At 41.6% G+C, this 15,886-nt stretch overlaps 1 protein-coding gene across 1 annotated transcript in view; it reads left to right on the forward strand.

The window, feature by feature from the left end:
* Positions 1–11,107, forward strand: part of prkcbb (protein kinase C, beta b) — a 160,229-nt gene extending 149,122 nt beyond the window's left edge. The window contains exon 17 of the mRNA XM_048195275.1: positions 9,078–11,107. Within this exon, the coding sequence (XP_048051232.1) occupies positions 9,078–9,236 (159 nt within the window). The 3' untranslated portion in view covers positions 9,237–11,107. The remainder of the gene's footprint in view (positions 1–9,077) is intronic.
* The last annotated feature ends 4,779 nt before the right edge of the window (positions 11,108–15,886 follow it).

Raw genomic sequence — 15,886 nt, forward strand, 5'->3', positions numbered from 1 at the left:
CGCAGAAGAGAAGGGCTATGAGCATTTGCCGCCCCTGGATGAAGCGGTGGCAGCTCACCTCTGTCCTCCCGCGGCTGTGGGATGGAAGACCAAAAGAGCCCTGCCTTCCAAGCCCTGCAGAACCACCTCTACTCTGGCTGGAAGAGCCTACACCTCTGCGGGCCAAGCTGCTTCGGCGCTTCACACCATGGCGATCTTCCAGGTGTTCCAGGTCAAACTCCTCCGCTCTTTGGACGAGTCCGGCATTGATGCACCTGCCTTCAAGGATCTCCGCAGCGCCACCGATCTAGCCCTGCGGGCCACGAAGGCCACTGCCCAGGCCATCGGTCGTTCCATGGCCAGCCTGGTTGTGCTTGAGCGCCATCTTTGGCTCAACCTCACGGAAATCAAGGACCTGGATAAGACGGCCTTTCTGGACGCCCCGGTCTCCCCTTCCGGTCTTTTTGGGCCAGCGGTGGATGGTTTCACCGAGCGCTTCACAGCGGCGCAGAAGTCGTCTCAGGCCATGAGACACTTTCTGCCCAAGCGCTCCAGCTCTGCGTCTGCTCCTAGCCGCCCCAGGACTGCGCCGGCTCAGCAGACCAAACCTGCCCCATCCACCTCTCAAGCAGCGCCGCCTAAGGAGCATCGTCAGCGCCCTCGCCCTGCTAAGCGCCAATCCTCCTTCCCGAGACGCCAGGGACCCCGGCCCAAGATTGTGCTGGACCCGGTGACTCCGAAGACGTCCTGATCCAGCAGGAAGGAAGAGGGTTGGGGAATGTCCCGTTGCGACCGGACCACCCCAAAAGCTCCCTCATGCAGTCTCCCCTCCGCCTCGTTTAATTCCGGGCGTGGGAGAAATGCTCTGTGTTGTAGCTGGGCCCACACATGTTGCGCCCAAACAAAACGCCGTTTTCACGGCGAACACTATTTTACTTCCTCTAAAAGAGAGCAAATTTCCTCTTCCACCTCCTTCGGTGTACGGCCCCCTACCCGGCGGCCTGTCATCCGACATCATTCAACCCCTTGTCACTCGGGCCGAGGCCTGGCAGGCCATCCCCGACGTGTCAAGCTGGATCCTCGGGATCATAAAGCAGGGCTACTCGCTCCAGTTTGCACGACGGCCCCCTCGCTTCGGAGGGGTGCTTCAAACCTTGGTGAACCCGGACGACGCTCCCGTCCTCCGGGCCGAGGTCATGACCTTACTGAAGAAAGGGGCTATAGAAATAGTTCCCCCTTCAGAGAGCGAGTCAGGCTTTTACAGCCGTTACTTTCTGGTCCCCAAAAAGGATGGCGGCCTCAGGCCCATCCTAGATCTCAGACTTTTGAATCGCTCCCTCATGAGACGGAAATTCAAAATGCTGACGCTGAAGCAGATCCTCGCACAAATTTGTCACGAGGACTGGTTCTGCTCGCTGGATCTGAAAGATGCATATTTTCACATCCAGATAGCCCCCCTTCACAGACGATTCTTGAGATTCGCGTTCGAGGGGGTGGCATACCAATATACAGTCCTGCCCTTCGGGCTGTCCCTGGCTCCTCGCACTTTTACCAAGTGCATGAACGCAGCGCTTTCCCCTCTGAGACAGATGGGAATCCGGGTTCTGAATTACCACGACGATTGGCTCATTTTGGCCCATTCGCGAGTCGAGCTGGAACACCACAGATCCGTGCTCCTCAGCCATCTCCAATGCCTGGGTCTCAGGGTCAATCTAGCCAAGAGCTCACTGCTCCCCAGCCAGCACATTTCGTTTCTGGGGGCAGTTTTCGACTCAGTCCGCATGACGGCAGTAGTCTCGCCAGAGCGCGCCCTGGCGATTCAGCAGCTCGCGACTTCCGTCAGGAACAAAGCCTATATTCCTCTGAAGCTCTTCCAGAGGCTCTTAGGGCTGATGGCTTCCGCCTCCCCAGTTCTGCAGCTTGGCCTTCTTCGGATGCGGCCGCTACAGTTCTGGCTGAAATCCCGGGTCCCCCCACATGCCTGGCGGCACGGCCGCTTATGTCTCAAGGTCAATCGGGCCTGTCTTTTAGCCCTGAAACCTTGGATGAACCCTGCTTGGTTCAGTCTTGGGGTACCTCTACAGGCGGTGTCACGAAGGACGGTGCTCTCGACGGACGCATCCAACTCAGGTTGGGGGGCTCTGTGCGAGGGCAGACCGGCCTTCGGTTCGTGGTCCCACGAAGAGAGCCATCTCCATATCAACTGCCTCGAAATGTTGGCAGTGATGAAAGCCCTGCAAGCGTTTCAGGTTCACTTGACGGGACGCCACGTCTTAGTCCAATCGGACAGCATGACCGTGGTGTCATACATAAATCACCAGGGCGGTCTTTCGTCCAGCCGTCTATGCGCTCTGGCGAAACGTCTTCTGGAGTGGGCAATACCAAGGCTTCGGTCGCTCAGGGCGACTCATATACCTGGCAAAACCAACCTGGGTGCAGACATGCTATCACAGAGCAACGTCCCTTCAGACGAGTGGATGCTCCATCCCCAGATGGTTTTCAAGATTTGGGAGCTCTTCGGGAGAGCAGAGGTAGACCTCTTCGCCTCAGAAGACAACTCTCATTGCCCAACATATTTCTCAAAGGAAGTCGATGCGCTGGCCCACACCTGGCCCAGCACACTCCTTTACGCATTTCCCCGATCGCACTGATCCCGCAGGTCATCAGGCGAGTCAGGGAAGACAGACACAGAGTCATTCTAGTGGCCCCGCTCTGGAGGAGCCAGACTTGGTCCTCAGAGCTGTTCAGGCTCTCCACGAAAGCCCCGTGGCCCATTCCCCTGAGACGGGACCTCCTCTCTCAGGCGAACAGAACAATCTGGCACCCCCAGCCAGAGCTCTGGGCTCTACACCTCTGGTCCCTCGATGGGAGCCGACTGACCTTCCCAGGGACGTACTAGAGACCATATCTCAGGCGAGAGCCCCGTCCACGAGACGCCTCTACGCCCAGAAATGGTCGGTCTTTGTTGATTGGTGTTCCACACGCAACATAGACCCCGTGGAGTGTGACGTATCACCGATACTGTCCTTCCTCCAAGAGCGTTTGGATCTGGGGCGCGCCCCTTCAACGCTCAAAGTATACATAGCAGCCATCTCAGCGTTTCATGCTCCTATCGCTGGCCAGTCAGTGGGTCGGAACAACCTTGTGGTTCGTTTCTTAAGGGGTTCGAGGCGATTAAATCCTCCTCGTCCCCTTACTGTTCCCACTTGGGACCTTTCTTTGGTCCTTAGGGCTCTCAAAGGAAACCCCTTCGAGCCGCTGAGTTCAGCTGACCTCAGGCCTTTAACCCTGAAAACCGCTCTGCTACTTGCACTAGCATCGGTCAAGCGTGTTGGCAATTTGCAGGCCCTCTCTGTGAGCCCTGCGTGCCTCGAATTTGGGCCTAATGACTCTAAGGTCGTGCTGAAACCTAGGCATGGCTACGTCCCCAAGGTGCTCTCTACTCCGTTTAGAGCTCAGGTCATTTCGCTCTCTGCTCTTCCTCCCTCCGCGGATGAACAGGAGCTGAAGTTACTCTGCCCTGTCAGGGCATTGAGGACCTATGTAGAGCGATCACAGCCTTTCAGGCAATCAGATCAGCTCTTTGTCTGTTTTGGTGGCCGCACCAAAGGGTCTTCGGTCTCAAAGCAACGTCTCTCGCGTTGGATAGTCGACGCGATTAATCTCTGTTACTCCTCCCTGGACATTCAATGCCCCTTAGGAGTTAGGGCCCATTCCACTAGAGGAATGGCTTCCTCCTGGGCCTGGTCTAATGGAGTTTCCATTAAAGACATCTGTGAGGCGGCCGGCTGGTCCTCGCCGTCCACTTTTGTCAGATTTTATCATCTGGACGTTCCGGCCTTACAAGCCCGGGTCCTCTCGGTGTAACCAAGCGGCCTCTTCAGGCTTCAGTGACGGGGAAAAAGGGAGACTTTTCCCCATACGCAGTACTTGTTCCGTATCTCAGGGAACCGAGGTTACGTTAGTAACCGAGTACGTTTCTGCCTCAGATGAAAAAAGTAATTCAGAGTAAAAAAACAGAAAGACCAAGCGAAATTGTACTTAAATTGTAGATGATACACAAGTTCCAGAGTTGTGATGTCGTAAGGGGTGTGTCAGTGTGATACATGGCGGAAACACTGATCTATAATATCTATAATTTATCTATGGACATAATATATCTAGTTCAGTCATGAAGTCTGCAAGCAATCACATCATTACTGCATGACACAAGCTGACTGGCCTCTGCTGATCCTGCAGCCAATGAGATTGCTTGCTCAACATTTAAATAATCTGGTTCAGTGTTTGCTGTAGAGTAGTTCAAATTTCCTCTGAAACCCCCCAGCTCCTGCTAGCGGATTTATGTCTATTCAGGCAGCAGCAGCAGCAGCATATCTTACATGCTCACAGCAGCGTGTCTGTGTATCTGTTAGCCGTAGCAAGTCCAAGACCAAATACATTAACATTGCCATATTCAATAACATGCTAAAACTATCCAGAGAGTTTTTTCAGGATTGAAATATTTATAGAGATCGGTGAGCAGAAAGCAAGTATGTAGTAAATGAATGATATTGAAAATAACTCATGATTTTGCACATTATTCTAATTTTACATGGTGTGTTTTTAATGGGATAGATCACCCAAAAATGAAAATGATCCCATCCTAGGTGTATGACTATCTTCTCTCAGATTAACACAATCAGAGATATATTTAAAAATATGTTTAACATTAGTCCTCCAAGCTTTACAATGCTTGTGAATGGGGCCACATTTTGAAGCAAAGGCCTTCTGAAGTGAAGCAATGCATTTTTGTAAGAAAAATATCCATATTTAAAACTTTATTAACTATAATAACTAGATTTTGGCAGATGGCCGTACGCATTGTTTTGAGAAGAGCAACCTCTGAGAGAGGCTTCTAAACTTACGATACTCCTACATCCTGCGTCATCCATCGCGTCAGAGGATTACTTATTATTTGGTGCAAATCGACTTGTGCATTCTGTGTATGGGCCGTCCACCAGAAGCTAGTTATTTGAATTTATAAAGTTTTAAATAAGGATATTTTTCTTACAAAAATGCATTGCTTTGCTTCAAAAGGACTTTATTAACCCCCTAGAGCTGTATGGATTACTTTTATTATGGATGGATGCTTTTTTTTTTTTTTTTGCTTCAAGAGAGCCCCACCCCCCATTCACAACCATTATAAAGCTTGGAGGAAAAAGGATAGTTTTAAATTTATCTCAGATTGCGTTCATCTGAAAGAAGATAGTCATATACACCTAGGATGGTTTGAGTAAATCATGGGATAATTCTCAGTTTTGGCTGAACTATCCCTTTAAAGGTGTGATGTTCAGAACACCTGATCAACAATAAAGTTAATTACTCAAATTTCAGGGTTTGCTTTGTGAAGACTAAATATTTTTTGTTGAATACCATGGATAAATAGTGACAGAAAATAATAACTTAAAGGGATAGTTCACCCAAAAATGAAAATTTGATGTTTATCTGCTTACCCCCAGAGCATCCAAGATGTAGGTGACTTTGTTTCTTCAGTAGAACACAAATGATGATTTTTAACTCAAACCGCTGCCGTCTGTCAGTGGTATAATGCAAGTCAGCGGGAACTTGGGACTATAAGAGTAAATAAAACACGACAGACAAATCCAAATTAAACTCTGCGGCTCGTGACGACACATTGATGTCTTAAGACACGAAACGATCGGTTTGTGTGAGAAACCGAACAGTATTTATATAATTTTTTACCTCTAATACACCACTATGTCCAACTGCATTCATCACTCGATTCGTGAGGTCTGATCGCGCTCCGTGATGTCTCGCGCATATACTTCAATGAGTGCTAGACATCACTGCCGTTGTCAGAGCGCGATCAGACCTCACGAATCGAGTGATGAATGCCGTTGGACATAGTGGTGTATTAGAGGTAAAAAATTATACAAATACTGTTTGATTTCTCGCACAAACCGATCGTTTCGTGTCTTAAGACATCAATGTGTTAAAAATCATCATTTGTGTTCGACTGAAGAAACAAAATCACCTACATCTTGGATGCGCTGGGGGTAAGCAGATAAACATCAAATTTTCATTTTTGGGTGAACTATCCCTTTAATTCATTTTGAATTCATTCAGTTATATATATATATGACTATTTCTCGCAATCGTGCCTTCATGACTCACAACTGAATGAATGATATGAAATGAGATATGAAGTCAAAATTACAGTAGTCACAATAGTGAGACGTGAAGGCACAATTATGAGAAACAGTCACAATAGTCAGATGTAAAGATGCAATTATATGAGAAACATTAAGGTGCAATTATGAGAACAAAATCCCAATTGTGAGATATAAAGTTATAAAGTATTATTTCTTTATTAGTATTTTTATGTATTTATTTATTTCACTCTGAGGCAGAAACCAGCTTGCATATTGACTTATTGAACACAGCAATGTAATGGCGTTCATTCAGAAATACTTTTTTTTTCTTCTCTCTAATTTGAGATGAAATCCCCACAACCCTCTATCAAACAGATACAAGACAACATATCGTAGCACTTTGTGTACATTTGTGCGTTGGAACGGTTTGCAGTATTTGCGTTGCTGAAGCTTCTTGCTCCACTGATGCTCAGCATATTGAGCGCAGCCCCTCCCCCCACACCAGCGTTTCCTTTGCCTTCATGGATTTACATTGCCAAGCAGTGCATTAACAATGTCTAGCCCCAGAGAAGGCCCAGTCCTTTCTCCTTCCCTCTGTTTTTTTTCCTCTCCATCCCCTCCATCTTTTCCACTCTCTCACACCTTCTGTCACATTTTCTCTATCTAGCTTATTCTGACCCACCTTAAGCCCCCACCCCCCATCTTCTTTCCTTCTCAGTCCTCCCACTCAGTGTGTTTGGATGTGTGTGTGTGTGTGTGTCCTCTGAGCCAGGCTGGCTCTTCCCTCGGGCACGCTGGCACACAAGGCCACAGCAGCAGTAGCACAGCAGAGAGGAATTCTCCCAGTAAGAACAGGCCTGTGGGCCTAACAAACCGTCTGCCCCTTTCATTTAGACTCCTCTCGCAGAGAGAGACAGAGACAGAGGGATATAAAGTAAAAGAGAAAGGCTAGCCGTGCCTACGCTTTAGCATCTCATAAAATAAACAGTACCGCACAGTGTGTCAATGCAACGAGCGTCTGCCACAGCAGCTCTGGATGGGGACTGTCAGTGAGATATGAGTCTCATCAGTGGCCTGGGCGTCTTTTTAAGTGCCTGTGTGTTATAGTGTCTTCTCCTGAAGTGGAATCCCTTCTTCTTCGGCACACAATTCCTCTTCTAGGCTTCTGCCTAGAGTCTGTTTTCCATCAGCTTCTAATTTAATGTGGATAATTGTGGATTTTTTAGGGATAGTTCACTCAAAAAAATAACATTCTGTCATTATTTACTCATCCTCATTTTGATCCAAAGCCATATGCTGTTTTTTCATATTAAATTTATATTTTTATAAATTTTTAAAATAGTTATTTTTTTAAAGAAATCAATACTTTTATTCAGCAAGGACACATGAAACTGATTCCTATTTCAAATATGTTGTTATTTTGAACTTTTCCTCATTAAAGAACCTTTGAATCAAGAATTCTTGAAAAAAAAAAGTATAAGTTTCCACTAAAATATTAAGCAGCACAACTGTTTTCAACATTGATAATAATAATAAATGTTTCTTGAGCATCAAATCATCATATCAGAATGATTTCTGAAGGATCATGTGACACTGAAGAGTGATGATTACTGAGTAATGATGCTGAAAATTCAGCTTTGACATTACAGGAATAAATTACATTTAAAGTCCCCCATAGTCAATAATTGTATCCTTAAAACTCATCTTTGATCACCAAAATGATATATTTAAATGTTTTTCCTGTGAAAAAAAATCTTAATGCTTTAAAATAGCTTGAATGTAACTCTATACCTTGCCTCATTTATTATACACGGAACCATGAATATGATAATTAGCTCCGCCTCCACCCACGTGCACAAGCTCAGACGAGATCCACTCGGTCAACTTACTGAGGTAAACTATGCACAATGGTATCGCTTTTATCTCAGTGGTAATCCGTCGAACACATAATTAATATGATTAGCCTTTTGTTTGACTACATTATCAAATAGCTAATAATGTGTTGCTAATGTTACGCAAACCATGTTCACATTCACGAGTCAGACAGCTGTCTTCTAACAATCAGTATCCGTAGAAACGCTTTGAACAACTCAGAACGTCAGTGGAGAAAGGCATATAGTTCATGATAACATCGTAATTTACATCATACACCTGCCATATTGCTAAATCTAACTGATTTTTCATGTCAACAGAAAAATATACTGGAATAACCTTCTTTTGAGGCTCCCTTGTGCGCTAAGTTAATGATATACTAAAGCACATGAACATGCACATGGTTTGATGAACATGCACATGGTTTCTCTTAAAGCATGTTAAGAACACCAGATACACATATGAACAACATTAAAAACTGGATTTTCACCACAGGGGGACTTTAAAACATTTTAAATTGTAAAACACTTTCATAATATTACTATTTTTTTTACTGTAGTTTTTATTAAATAAATGCAACCTTATTGAGCATAAGAGACTTCTTTCACACAAAAAATCTTACCGACCCTATACTTTTGAGTACATTTCCTTTGCCTTTGTGCTGTCAAGCTTAAAAGTGCTTTATATTCCACGTATTCTGACATAACACAATAACAATAATGACGGTTGATGTTATTGATATCCAACCTGCAGCATAGGCACGGTATTTGATTAGAGTGCAAAAAACTTCAATTTCCATCGGAAAACCTATTAGACTTTGAAAACACTCCTTTTATAGTGCTTTTATTGTGTTTTGTCATTTTTTGGTCTGTGTTAAGATTCCTCAAATTTTCTTCCTTTGGGATTCACTGGAAAAAAATATCAGCATGCAGGTTTGGAACAACATGAGGTTGAGTAAATAATGACAGAACTGACATTTTTGGGTGAACTATCCTTTTAAGATCCGAGGATTTTGAAGGTATACATTATTTTCTGAATGCAGCTAACACCCCTTTCCTTTTTGTTTTTTTCCAGCGAAACAGCCGAGATACCTGCAACTTTGACCGGGAGTTCACTAAAATGGCTGTGGAGCTCACGCCCACTGACAAGCTGTTTATCATGAATCTGGACCAGGACGAGTTCCTGGGGTTCTCCTACACCAACCCGGAGTATGTCATTCCCACTCAGGGTTAATCGAGCAAGCGCACCAGAGACTGCTGGCCGTGTATCTCTCTGTCTGCCTGTATGTGTGTGACATGTATGCTCAGGGTCGTGAAAGCTCACTCATATTACTGTAACAGGATTTTACCAAAGGGCTCAGGTGGACCACCTCAGTATATAGCAGTGCGGTATTCAGACACGTTCCCGAGAAGCCAGAATTCAACTAATCTTTCTCACCACGAGTCAAACGTTTCCCTCTTCCTTTCACACTTTCAGGGGAGCCGGTAGCCCCCCAGCGTTGCGAGATTGCATCCTGTGTTGGTGTTTATACAATGGTAAACGCGGCCTATGCAACAAACGAGGAACAAACACGACTAACCCCGAGTGAGCAATTTGAAAAACAACAATGCCGCCTTCAATTATTTATTTGCGGTTCATTATTTTTCCCCCTGTTTGGTCTCTATTTGAGCTGAGCTAATGTTTAATTCACTGGCTTAAACCCATTATGCCAAAATATTATTACCTCCCACACACGACTTAAGCCGGCGATCCCGTGCAGAAGTGCTGAATCCTAGCAGAAGTGTCCTCACTATTGTGACATTCAGGGAGAAAGGGAAAAAGAAAGACAAAAATGGTGGCTAAGTGAAAATGTCATTATCATTCATAACACTTTATTTCAGGAAGGATTCATATCACTGGGTTTGGGGAGAGTGAAGATACTAAAGTAAAGCTACTACTTCATATTTCACTATCCTTGAGGACGAGGATTAGAAACAGCCGGATAGATCAAACGCAGTCGACGCCGTCTTGCAATACAGAATTCAAATAGTACATAACTGTGTATCTATGCACCTTGTAGGAAACACAATGTGCCATTTTCCAAGGGACTTCAGCATCCTTGTGATTTCAAATGCTTAATTTGCATGATTGCAATAGATTGTTTATCCTCTAGGCATAATACTTTTGGATATGTCTATCAGACTAAAAGACTCAATCACAGAAAAATCATACTTGCATTTCCAAACGCTTGGTCTAGATCAGTCGTATATATAGCAATGTGATTTGAGTCCGCCACCTATGTGCACTGATGACTCATAGGCTTTGTGTATATAATGTAACTAAGCACCTTCGGAAATTACAAGTAGGCCTATTTCTTAGCTTCCTTCTCATTCATTTAAAAGATAAAGGCATTCTGTTTATAAGGTTTTGCATGTTTGGATTTATCACTACACATTATTAGCTTGTAATTTGTCCCTTGCATCATTTTCAGTTTTTTAGTATGTAAACATATTCATTGGTCTCAAAGGTATCTGATGAAACCTCTAATGAAAATGACTTTGAGATTAGATACACATAAATCGATAGCCTTCTCACTCCTGAATAAGCGGAGCTGGATTGATCTGTTCTGCCCGCTCTTGTACAGATCCTAACCTCTCTAGTGCTTCGTGTGTAGCGGTGCTGTCTCTGTGAGGTGAATAGTTGCGGTGTTTTGATTGGGCTAAGTGTCACTAGCCTTCATTTTATACTCACTGTGTGGCCGTCTCATAATGCTGTCTGAGACCCGTTCGCTCCGTAGAAAGTTAAGCCGCCGCGTATCGATCGGACAATTATCAAAAAGAGAAATAAAAGTCATATATCAGTTGACACCGTGGAGCGTGGGGTGATTTAGAGGGAAAATTTTGCAGGCTTAAAGGCACAGAGCGTCTGCTTAATTGCCAGCCGAACAGTTTATGACTCTGAGGTCAGCTACAGGGATAAGGGATAAATGATGCGAGGTCTTGGAAGCCACAAACACATAGATACTGGATGAGATGCAAGGTAAACCATTAAAGTTATAACTTATTGATGTACTTATGAGAGAATATGTATTATGTTCTATTTATAATACAGATATTCAGTGTAAACCTGCTTTTGTCTGGTTTCTGTGTGGAAGATATGTGTGTATATGTGTGTTGACTTGAACAGAGTCTTTCAAATTGTGGTCTGAGGACCCCCATGGGCTACAAGGATTTGAAAATGATGTTCATTTCCTAATATTTAGTAGTAAATGTGACCCTGGACCACAAAACAAGTCATAAGTCGCACGGGTATATTTGTAGAAATAGCCAGCAATACATTGTATATGGGTCAAAATTATTGTTTTTTTTATGCCAAAAATCATTAGGATATTAAGTAAAGATCATGCTCCATGAAGATATTTTGTAAATTTCCTACCGTAAATATATCAAAACTTTATATTTGTGAGTGGATATGCATTGCTAAGGACTTCATTTGGACAACTTTAAAGGCGATTTTCTCAATATTTAGATTTTTTTTTTTTTGCACCCTCAGATTCCAGATTTTCAAATAGTTGTATCTCGGCCAAATATTGTCCTGTCCTAACAAACCATACATCAATGGAAAGCTTATTTATTCAGATTTCAGATAATGTGTAATTCTCAATTTAAAAAAATTGACCCTTATGACCCTTATGACCCTTATTTTGTGGTCCTGGGTCACAAATGTTATAAAATATCCAATGATTTTTTTTCTCATATTATAGTATTAAATACTATATATATTCAAAATAACATGTAATATTTGTAATATATTGAATGTTATATAATATTCAGTGTTTTTCTCTTTATATATTATATTATATTATATTATATTATATTATATTATATTATATTATATTATATGAAGTGGGTCCCTCACATATTTAGGGGTCCTTGGCATCAAAAAGTTTCTAATCTAAGCTGTGTAGTATTGCACATCTAAAACTGAATATTGTACATCAAGTTGCTCATTCTGGTGGTCATATGATGTTTTTTTTCTGTATTATTTCATATTTATAATCATGAAGTTTCTGAACAGAGCAGAGATCTTTTATAGATCTTGTATATTAAAAAACTTAAGTCTAGCTTTGATTTTGAGGTTTTAAAGATAATCGTTAATGACAAAAAAAATTATTGTAGCTTAAAAGGTGAATATAATAGCTTGACCATTTTTCTTACTGGTTCATAATAAATAATTTGCACTTTAGTTGAACTTTAGCATTTCTCATCACACATCTAGTTTGTTTAATAAAATACACAATTTTCTTGTTAACGTTGGCTTCAATGTGGAGTCGCATCTATACTGACCCTGCAAATTTAAGTGCTTTATGTGTGTGTGTTTACCACACTTGAGGTATTATTATTTGGGTGACTCAGACAAACATACAGTATTTGCAGGCATGTGAGACGCTGTGGCCCCTGTGAGTGTTTTGCTAAGCACAAGATGCTATCTGCCAAAGAAATGTCCCATCTTATCAGCTGCAGAAATTCATGTTTGGAAAATGAGACGATGCAACCGGAGTCATGGGCAATCTGCGGACGCAAATTATTCCCCTGGCCTGCCATCACTCTGAGCTGACTCCCACATGATTTGATCCTTCAAGAAGATCTCCCTCGCCCGAGTCCGGCACTCCAGACCTGGGACAAAACAAAACGGTATAAACAAGAATGAGAATAATTACCCAAAATCCTCCTCCTCCTGTCAGAATCATGATGCTGTGTGTGTGTGTGTGTGTGTGTGTGTGTGTGTGTGTGTGTGTGTGTGTGTGTGTGTGTGTGTGTGTGTGCACATAAGAATATGAAGGATTCATTCTCGAAATGTCATCTTGGTGCTTTCTCTGAGGCTCGGTGCTGAGTGAGCACTTTTGGTGTAGCTTTCATTGTAACAGCTAATGAAATTATTTGCCTTTGACAACAGCTCATTATATGCCTCAAAGGCATTGTCTGGGACTGCTGTGTTCTGATCTTTTTCATTCTCTTCCTGTTTTTTTTTTTTTTTTTTCTTCATCCCCTTTGGAGGTGTTTTATATGTATATATAAATCCAATTAAAATCATCCCCCATGACAAAGAATCTGCCATAGGAAAGACCAAAGTTTGCCTTAAAAAAGAGAACATATGGACGGAGACAAGACAGCAAAGTAAAGCTAGCTGTGGAATAATATGATTCATAATGACTACATCCCACAAGTCATTTATCAGCATACCATTTGAGAGAGATTCCCATACATCCTCCCTACTTACTAGTGCAATCATCTCGGTACAATCAAAACAGACTAATGGTGCATTCAAGTCCTCCTGGGAAGTTCAAATGTACAAGTTTTTACAAGTTGTAATTATGATGGCAGGTGCATTTAACGCTCCCTTCACTTGCTATCAGAAAATGTCCTACTTCCCATTTCTGAACTTGTGATTACGAGCTCTTTGCTTTCAAGTGCTTTTTGTTACAAAGAACAGGAATCATGGAGGACAGCAGGTTTTTTCTTGCCTATTTATTGGGAAAATATTATTAAAGCCAAAATGATATTTAGCGTTCACTGTAAAAAATGACCATGATTATAACAGTAAAAGACTGTAAAAATGCTGCGGTGAAAAACTGTCAATTGGTTTACAGAAAGTTTCCGTACTATATACGGTGAATAACTGTAATAGATCTAATGGTACATTTAATGTAATTTTACGGTAAAATACCGTTAAATTCATAGTTTTTGGACGTGAAAAATAACAATTCATTGTAAAATTTACAGTAAAAAAACATAAATTGACATTCCCACAATTCCCTGCGTGACACTTCACATTTGATATATTTTCGTTGAAATAACTCTGTTTCTTCTTAGTTTTTCTCATTTTTTTCTAATCAGTTATGTACATTAGGGTTTTATGTTACATCTAATGTTGTTAAATTAATCTTTATTGCATTTTTAAAATTTCATGCATGTTACCATGATGGTGTTTAGTGTGTGTGTGAATGACACTGTGTGCACCTTCTATATATTAGTGTTGTCCTTCTCAGCTTGTGATGAACTTTGATTCATCATGTGACTCTTATCACCACTGTGTTTGGTGACTGTCAGTGTATTATAAAGGTACAAAACAGATATTAGTACTTCATTAGGTTGGTAAATTAACATTAACATTATATCAGTTAATGAAATACATTATTTTACTTTAAATTTAACAGATTTTTTTTTACGTTGCTACTGTATTTTTTACTGTATTTTTTACTGTATTTTTACGTTAAAGTTCTGGCAACCACAGCTGCCGGTTTTTTACCATAAATTTTACTGGGATTTTTTTTACAGTGTTCCATTCAATGACATTGAAACATATAAACATTTACTGTGTTATCTAGATATCTAGCTTGCTGACAATTCTGGAATTTTAGTCAAATACAGGCTATTCTCACTGTGTTAAAACATTCACTATGCTTTTTATAATTACTCATATGTAAATATGCACTACATTAACGACAAGACAAGGTGATGTAGCTTTTGGAAAAAGCTAATAAACAATAAGACACAGCAGCAATCATTCTCCCCTCCACCACGTTTAAAGTTTATGGCCCGCTCAATTCGGAAACTTGAGTATCAAAATTATTTTTGCTTCCCAGTGGTAAATACGACTTGAGAGGGCATGTCCAATTTTTAACTAGGAAAGTCATATTCACGATAATTCTGAAGGAAGCATAAGCCACATTGTTGGAGCAAGATGGTGATTTAGGTTTTGTGCAAAATAATTCCAAACGATTTTTTTACTCTATTTTTACAAAATGATAAATAAAAGAATGTGCATCAGGTGTGTTTTTGCCTTTTGTTTTTATTCAATTTATTAAAGGCACACTATGTAAATTTTCACTGCTAGAGGTTGCTTATTCAAAACAAAGGCTTAGCTTGATGGAATTATGGGAGGTTGCCTTCATGTCTACAGCCGGTGGAAAAGAATCGGGACGGGACTCGGGCAGAAATCATTTTCATGGATCAGATTATTAACATTACTGTAGTATGAAGCAGAGCAGGAGCTTTTATTACAGTCGCCATTTCCGCTTCCTCTGGTCAAGCGTATGTGGGGTAAAGCAGCGCTGTTTATCATATTAGATACATTTGTGTGTTGAAAGGTGTTATCGTGCTACTCTTGCTCGACGGCTACTATGAGACACTTGTTGCACAATGCAGTAAGATAGATCGATATTAGGCATGGTAACACATGGTACTACTCACTGTAAATCAAGAAAACAAGATTTAAACAATAAGACTTACTGTGTTGAGCTATATATAGTTTTCTGTCGATGAATGTATGCAAACAGTTGCTCACCTGTCTAATAAAACACATATTAAAGCATCTTTGATTGATAGGCGACACATGGACACAGTCTGTGTCCTGGTTACAATTGCTTATTTCTCTGGATTTAAACATTCTTGGAAACATTAAGGATAATGTAAGTACACAAGTCAACAAAATATATAACTTTTTTCTAGTGGTTTTTGGATATTTTAATCCAAAAATCTTAATCATATTGTGCATTTAAAAATGAAAATTCTGTCATTAATTACTCACTCTCATGTCGTTCCACGTCCATAAAACTTTCATTCATCTTCGAAACACAAATTAAGATATCTTTGATGAAATACAAGAGGTGTATGACTCCTCCATAGACGGCAATATAAACAACACAAGGTCCAGAAAGGTACTAAAGACATGGTTAAAACAGTCGACGTGACTACAGTGGTTCAACCTTAATATTATGCTTTTCTGCGCAAAAACAAAACAAAAATAACGACTTTATTCAACAATCTCTTCTCTTCCCTGTCATTATTCTTACACAGGTGATGCAGTAAGCACAGTGAAGGCTTCTGTGTTCTACGTCCGAA

This window comes from Megalobrama amblycephala, linkage group LG1, assembly GCF_018812025.1.
Source record: "Megalobrama amblycephala isolate DHTTF-2021 linkage group LG1, ASM1881202v1, whole genome shotgun sequence".
In the NCBI taxonomy this organism is placed as follows: domain Eukaryota; kingdom Metazoa; phylum Chordata; class Actinopteri; order Cypriniformes; family Xenocyprididae; genus Megalobrama; species Megalobrama amblycephala.